Source organism: Eptesicus fuscus, chromosome 5, assembly GCF_027574615.1.
Source record: "Eptesicus fuscus isolate TK198812 chromosome 5, DD_ASM_mEF_20220401, whole genome shotgun sequence".
NCBI classification, from domain to species: domain Eukaryota; kingdom Metazoa; phylum Chordata; class Mammalia; order Chiroptera; family Vespertilionidae; genus Eptesicus; species Eptesicus fuscus.
In genome coordinates, this window is record NC_072477.1 from 77391314 (window position 1) to 77399222 (window position 7909).

At 50.2% G+C, this 7909-nt stretch overlaps 1 protein-coding gene across 1 annotated transcript; it reads right to left on the bottom strand.

Annotated features, from left to right (window-relative positions):
• Nucleotides 1–58: 58 nt before the first annotated feature.
• PPP1R3E (protein phosphatase 1 regulatory subunit 3E) lies at nt 59–5214 on the bottom strand. The gene is made up of 2 exons (XM_054716459.1): nt 4798–5214; nt 59–4512 (listed from the first exon to the last, which is right to left on the bottom strand). The coding sequence occupies exons 1-2, from the start codon at nt 5212–5214 to the stop codon at nt 4090–4092; spliced, it is 840 nt and encodes a 279-aa protein (XP_054572434.1). The 3' UTR covers nt 59–4089.
• Between the last annotated feature and the right edge of the window lie 2695 nt (nt 5215–7909).

A 7909-nucleotide genomic window follows, 5' to 3' on the forward strand; every position in this document is an offset into this window, starting at 1 on the left:
AAAATTTGCCTCTGGGTCTCTTGGCCAAAAAACAAACAATACTCTCAGTATCTGATGATATATTCTTTTCATATTTCAATTTTATTTCAAACATGAGGTCTTTTATCCAGAAGGGAGAGCTGGTGCATGAGGAAGCTGCAGTGAGGCACAATACTAGTGGGTTTGGGGCCCAGTGACTAGGACTGCACAATGAAGAGGGTGGGGAGACTCTGGGCCTGATGAGAACAGTAGTTTATGGTGAATTCACAGGGCAAACTTGCCTTTCCTGTCCAGGTTAGCTATTCAATGGGTAGGTTATGCAATCTTTTTAGCAACTTTAGTGATATCAGCAGAAGTGCCAAAGATGGGGACACAGAGAAAACTATCAGTTCCTTTTGTTTCTCTTTATGCCTGGATGGGGAAGAGAATGGAAACTAGTAGCAGAAAATGAAACATTTCTGATATCCCTTGCCATGAAAAACTGTGGGTCTGATTGTGCAGAAGCCTGTTTCATAGCCAGGGAATGGGCTGTAGTCAAGAGGCCTGGGTTTAAGGCCCATCTTGAGCTGTACTAAAAAAAATAAAAAATTAAAAAAATTATTTGACCCTGCTGGAGTCACTTTTCATCTCTGGATCCATGTCCCCATCTGTATAGGAGCCAGGACCCAATGATCTCTAAAAGACAAGCCTTTTTTCACAGGTCTCTGATTCTATGACCCATGGAACACAAGGATCCAGAGGAGCTCCAGAGAAACACAGGAGTTAGAAGCAGGGAATGTGGGAGTTAGATTGGAAAGTTGAGGAATTAGGGCTTATTATGAAGAGAAATGATGAGCTACATTCAAAGCGATGAAGAAGGAAGGCTGTCGGACATCTGACGTCTGGATGAGAGAAAAAGGCAACAGTGTTCCTGCTGTGTTGCTTCAAGGACCCGAGCCCCTGACTTTGGTAACAGTTTCTCTTCTGGCACTTTCTAGTCCACGGCTGACAAACACTGTAAACTGCTCCTGTTCACACAGTCATCAGCCTTTAGAGGAAAGTCCCCCCCACGATGCCTAACACTCCTAGTGTTTCCTGAGTCTTATCAGCTTACCCCCAGGCCCTGGGGAAGCTCTCTATGGGAAGAACCAGAAGACTCGTGTGCTGGGTCTATAAAGCTGAGAATGGGGCCAGTTAACTTCTTATAAACAATGGATTACCCTTGGTTCCCTGCCCCCAACCAGCTTGCATTTATCCACTAATACCAGGACTCTGAGAGAGGGCCCAAGCACACAGAGCATCCAGCAATGTCTTAGGGATCCTTCTAGCAGCAAATTTAGGCAACTGGCCTGTTCAAATTAGTGGTAGGAGTGTAAAAGGGTGTGGCACACCAACAGGTATGGAGGGTTGGCTAGGATCAGGGGAGAATCCCATTGTATGGGTTCAAATGGATTCCAAGTTCTCTAGCAGGCAGCTGGGTTAGTCCCTTGCTGATCCCGCAGAGCTGGGACACTAGCATAGGAGACAGCCGCAAGCTCCTGGAAGGAGAGGAAATGTGGGACCCTCAGTGCTTTGCCTTCTCCAAGCCAGTTCAGGAGACTGAGAGGATGGGAAGGCAGAGCACAATTAGAAACTGCATTTTTTTTTTTCCTAATAAGAGATGATATATGGCAAGTTTTTTAATTTTGTTTTTAAAGGAAAAAATATAACATCATAATGACGCACAGAGGCTCTGGAGATTTCCTGGCTTCATAATCCTAGCGCTGCATTCACGACCTATGTAATCTTGAACAAATTACTGTTCTAGAGTTTTCCTATCTCTAAAACAGGGTAATATTGTAATGCATGCAAGACATCAGATTTTAGTGGATAAGTAAATGTGTACTATTACAAATGTTAATACAACATAACAGTAATGCATACACATTAAGCAAGAGATTACTACACACTGAGCCTCAACCCACTCTCCCTCTCCCTTATCCTCCCTTGGGCTCTTCACTGATGACTAATAGGTGCATTGGTTGGTGGCTTCCAGTACAGTTTCTCTCTTCACTCTGCTGGAACTCTGACCTGAAGATGATCCGTAAGATGCGTGAAATTGTTTTCTTCACCAGAAGGATGATATTTAAAGGGGCATTTGAGGAATAACTCGGGGTTCCTCTCTTTCAGCCATCTTTCTTCAAAGGATTAAGGCTTTAGACAGGAGGGTCATGGTAAAAAGACCTACACTGTATTCCAAATGCATGGACAGGTACATGCCCATGCACTCTCTCCCTTACTGACAAAGAAAAGGGGGTTGCAGAAAACTTTCTTTGAGAAATCAGTAACAGATAGAAAAGGGGACGGGGAACTGGTTACCTGGGAAATCCTTGTTCATCTGCACCAGGAACTGCTGCTTTTCACTCTTCTCCCTTCTAGAAGACTGTCAAGAAAGAGCTTAGGGAGGAAGGTGGGTCAACCATGGCCTTGGAGGAAAAAGTAGGTTTTCCACCTCTTCTGTAGGGAGAAGGAATAGCACAGATGAGTAAGGATGAGAGGGAGACAAATGGAAACAGAGATAATGAAGGCAAAACCCTATAATGCTAAAAGAAAAATGAAAGTGATGAGGGAGTGACAGGAAAAAAGCAAAGCAAAGAGCTTAGGAACAGAGTAAGAGGAAAAGAAAAATAACCAGCAGAGGTTAACTAGGAAAAATATAAGGCATGAACGTGAGTGGGTAAAAGTCCGGCTTTCCTACTTCACTTGCTCAAAATATGGAGCAGACTGCCATCTTCTGGAGCCATTTAATTTTCAAGTTGTTTTGATTCTTAATTTGAAATGCTTTCCCTTCCTTATGCCCATAATCCTTTCTCCTCAAGAGAGCCCCCAATGTTGTTTCCTTTCATCTTTGGGATCTCCCAGCATCACTATCCCCAAGAGAGATGCACCTCTTCAAAGCTATCTCAGAGAACCCAGGCTGGGGCCAGCGCAAAAAGCAAGGGCAGAGGATGGGCTGTGGTTTGAGAGGCTGAACACTGAGGTTGCAGGCTGGTTTGGGGATGCTTCCTGGGCTGTGGAAGACCAATCCTCAGCCCCAATCAGATGCTAGGGGCTCTGCGTGTTCTGAACTGTAGCTCTCCAACTGTAGGTTGGAGCATGTGGCTTCTCATCTATACTGTGCCACTCACAGATCATAAAATGTCAAAACCAGGGTCCGTAAGAGATCATCTAATCCAAATCCAATTTCCCAAGGAGGAAACTGGGCCGCAGAGAGGTGAAGGAACGTGTCCAAAGTTATATAGCTAGTCAGTGACTTCCTTGTCTTCTGAAGAAGCAGATTAGTGGTTCTTGGGATTCACTGTCCCTTGACAAATACAGTCCATAAAGTGCTTATAGGTCATTAGAAAGCACCCCAGAAAGGGGCATTTTCCGGGAAGCCCCTGAGTGTATCAGCCCTTTAGGCGCTGCATTATTTGGCTGCAAGGACAGGCCCTGAGTTGGTTTTGTCTTCATCTTAACCCCCAGGGCTGTCAGGAGGCTGGAGGAAGGGGCTCTGACTGCTACCTGCCATCACTCTCCAGCCAATTCTGAGACTGCAGCCAGGGACAATCAGGGGTGACAAGGGAACCCCAGCATGATGCCAGGGTCTAGGGAGCGATGGCCAAGTTCCTGGAACTTCAACAAGGCAATTATGGCTGAATTAAAGCTAGGATGGGCAGGACTGGGGGACCCGAGGTGTCAAACTTGGGGGGGGGGGGGAAGGGAATGAGCCGGATGACTTCATACAAAACACGTCCTCAATCCGAGAGGTACCTTAACCTCTGACTGCGTGGGCCCGACAAGCTCTCCCGGCGCCCACGCACGGAAGAGAACGTTATCACCATCGCTTTTCTTTTGCTTTTTCCTACTGCTTTCAGCACCCTTTCCGGTCTCCTTTCCTGAATGCCTTGGGTTCCTTTTTACTCACATCCAACTGGTGTTTTCCACTCTGTCTCCCCGACTTCGATTCTTCCCACTTCCGCACCCCTTCGATTTCTTCCCCACTCGACTCTCTAGGACAACTCCCCGCCCAACTCGTCTTCTCCCGCTCCTCCCCGCCACATCCTCGGGCTCCCCCGGCCCCCGGTGCCTTCGCAGTCGGCCGCAGGCGTCTCAAATAAAGTGGATCCATCCCTGCGGCTCCGGGGTTCCGCCGCTGCCGGGGTGCTCGGGCCCGCGTAGAGCATAGTCCCGACCGCCGTTGTTGTCCCAGAACTCGTGGCCCGTCACGCGGTAGCGCAGCGCGAAGAGCAGGGCGCCCCCGACGGGAGGCGCGGGCAGGCGGAACGCGAAGCGGTCGGCGCGCGGCGGGGGCGGGGCCGGGCCGGCGTAGGCGGCGGGCGCCTCGCGGTGGCTCCGCCAGCCGTCGGCGCTCCAGCGCACGCTCACGCGCTTCTCGTAGGCCAGGTCCAGCACCCGCACGCTCCCCGCCACGCCCAGCGGGCCCGCCTCGGCGCGCTCCAGGCAGATGCGCTGCGCCTGCAAACGGGCGGCGAAGCCGGGTTCGCGGGCGGGCTCCAGGGCGGCGCGCGCCTCCTGGGGACGAGAGAGGCAGAGGGAGGACCGAGCCGCGGAGGAGGGAGGGCAGGGGCAGGGGTGGGGTCAGGGCGAGGAACCGGACCCATCCGAGCCCGACCCCGGGTGCCCTCGGTCAGAAAGCGGCCCGGCGGCGAAAGTAGCCTAGCGCCCCCCACCGGAAGGGAAGGGCCGGAGCAAGCCCGAGGTGGAGGGTGACGATGGGTCTCCCTCGACAAGTTCACTCCCCCACGCGGACGGCGGGGATGGGGAGGCCCCGGAGGAGAGCGTGCCTCTGCCGCCTACCTGCGGGCCGCGGGCGCGGGGCTGGCACGGCGCGAAGTGGCGGAGGGCGTCCCTCTGCAGCTGGACCTGCACGTGGCGGGGCACCCGGGGCAGCTCTCCCGGGCGGAAGCGGCGCACGGCGGCCAGCTCGAGCCCCAACGCGTCGGCGAAACGCACTCTCTTGCGGGTGTCGGGGCTGCGGCTCCGGGACGCCCGGGCCCCGCCGCCTCCGGCGGGTGCAGAGCGAGCCCGGCGACCCCGACTCGAAGCTTGAGCGCGGGATCGGGCCCCGAGGCGCGTCCCGCCCTCTCCTGGCTCCTCCTCCGGCTCCTCCTCCAGGCTGGGCCGCTGGCTGCGGTAGTAGGCTCGCTCCGTCAGCGAGGCGATGAAGCTCAGGTTGCGGGGGATGTCCGTGCGGGGGGGCCGCTCGCGAGACATGGCATCCCCCGCCCCGCAGGGCCCGCCCGCAGCGCCGCTGCGTTACCCTCCCTCCCAAGGACCAAAGCCTCCGGGCCCGCTTCAGCCGCCGGCTTTAGCCGTCCCTCCCTGCAGATCCTCTGCCTCCCGTAATTCTGCCTCAGTTCCCTGACTACCTTCCCTTCCCTCCGGCCGGCAGCTCCCAGGGTTTTAGACGGTCACCTCCCGGCTTCTGCAAGCTGTCTGCTCTGAGCGTGCGCTCAGTCGCACACACCCTCCGGTCTCCGGCCTGCCCGGCCCCGGCCCCCGCCCACCGCCCTCTGACAGGTGGCTCCCCATCTGTCTTCAAGGCCTCGGCTGCAAGCTGCATCAGGGGGCGGGGACTCCACCCTTTCGGTCCTGAGAAAGACCACTTCACCTTTTTTTTTTTCCAATGGCCTCAACCTTGCTGGAAGAGTTACCGCAGGATGTAAAGAGTAACGTTTCCTTTTCTTGCAGGGGAGGTCCAAAACGCGCAGCGTGTGGCTTTTTCTTAAGGGCTTACCGTTTTCTTTTCTAAACCCGAGGCTTCAGGTTGGGGAGCGGTTTGGCGGTGGGTGCAAAGAAGGGAAGGTCATGAAACTAGGTAGAGTCCCAAACAGAAGCTGAGATGTGCTCACAAGAGTGGGTGGCCCATTGGAAAGAGCTCTGAACTGAGAGCTGTAGAAAGACAGCTGCTGGTTTCACCTCTGGTGCTATTCAGCTGCGTGACTTTGAGCGAGGCACAACTTCTCTGGACTTAAGAGTTATCGTCCTTTTAAAAAGTGGATTAGAGTTCTGATCTCTAACCGGACTGTAAGCCCTTTGATGACAGAGGCTGTATCTGAGTCATAGTTTCATCACAGAGTAGGCCCTCAAATTATTGAATGAATAAGCACACCACTCTCTTGGAGCTGAGACTGTAGGATTCTAGTTCCAATGGGAAGTTCCAAAAACATGTGTTTTTCACTAACAGAGCAGCTGGTAGCAGCTGGAAAGATCAGCCCATTTTTTTCTCTGTTAGTGAAAAATGCATGTGAAGTTTTATTTGTTTTCTAACTTGCCTACTGATCTTATATAGCATTTACAGTATGCTAGGTATGGTTGTAAGAATTTTAAAACATTAAATCCTATAGTACAGCCATCATAGGAGCAGGGAGTATGACTATAGCTATTGTATAGATGAGAAAATCAATGGAGAGGGGCTAGGACCTGTGCCTAGGATTACCCAGATAATAATTGGGGAGCTAGGATTAGAATCTCAGCAGCCTGGCTCTAAAGTCCACTTCCTTATCTAATTGGTTATACAAGATTAAAACATTTAATGGTCACAGTTAACATCTTCAGAGTACTGAAATATGGGGACTCATAATAGAAATGGAATCTCTAAATTTAAAACAGCAGGAGAGTTTAACTATAAAATCACTAGTGACTGCCTTAACTGGTTTGGCTCAGTGGATAGAGCGTCGGCCTGCGGACTGAGGGGTCCCAGGTTTGATTCCGGTCAAGGGCATGTGCCTTGGTTGCGGGCACATACCCAGTAAAGAGTGTGCAGGAGGCAGCTGATGGATGTTTCTAACTCTCTATCCCTCTCCCTTCCTCTTTGTAAAAAGTCAATAAAATATATTTTTTTAAAAATCACCAGTGACTAAGTTGGAAATAAACAGAGACATATACTATCTTAACATTGTACAATTCATTCCTGTTTGCATTTTAACTCCAGCCGTGGTATTGTAATAACCACAGTAATGCTATTTAGCCAGGACTAATTTTTAAAGTAATACTGAGTTTTATTTTCTTATTTAATACATATGTACATAAATCCATGGACATATTTTTTTATATCTTGGTGGTGTAAAATAATGTTTCACTAATTTGTTTTGCAGTCAACCAGTTTACAACTGTCTTCCTTGCACTGGTGAAATATATCATTAACAGAATAATGTTCACGATTAGCCTATATGGCCTGAGATTTTCTAGCAAAACCTCTGTTGCACTGTCTACAGTTTGAGCTGCCATTCCTTGGCTCTGTGGTATTAGTCTGAGAAGATACTTGAAATACATAGCTTTGAACCCAATATAATTTGTGTTGGTCCAGCAGCTCTGTCTGGGCTCAGACTGACACTGAACCTTTATTCCAAATAAGCCTTTGTGTCTTAAATAGCCACTGCAGTTGTCTTTAAACATCTGACCAGGTCTGCTCAATAACTGACCACAGGCATTGAGTGATTTATTCAGTCAACATTTACTGAGGGTCTATTAGGCTGTGAGGACATAAAAGTGAATACAATTCAGTTCCTGTTCTCAAAGAGCTTATAAATAAATGTGTTGAAGACAGAAATATATTTAGATTCTGAGACTTAAAAATGTTTTATTTCAAGCAAATGTCTTAGAAGAAATCAGGATTTCAAACAAAGGACTAGATTAAGTTATTCTCAGAAGAAGGAAACAACATTGCTGGTAGCAGCTGGAAAGATCAGCCCAAGAGCAAAGAAAAAGTGAGGGTGGTTGAAAGGATCCTATATAATAAAAGGCTAATATGCAAATAGACCAAACAGCGAAAATGACCAGTCGCTATGATGCACACTGACACCAGGGGGCAGATGCTCAGCGCAGGAGCTGCCCCCTTGGTAGTCAGTGCACTCCCACAGGGGGAGTGCTGCTCAGCCAGAAGCTAGGCTCACGGCTGGCGAACGCA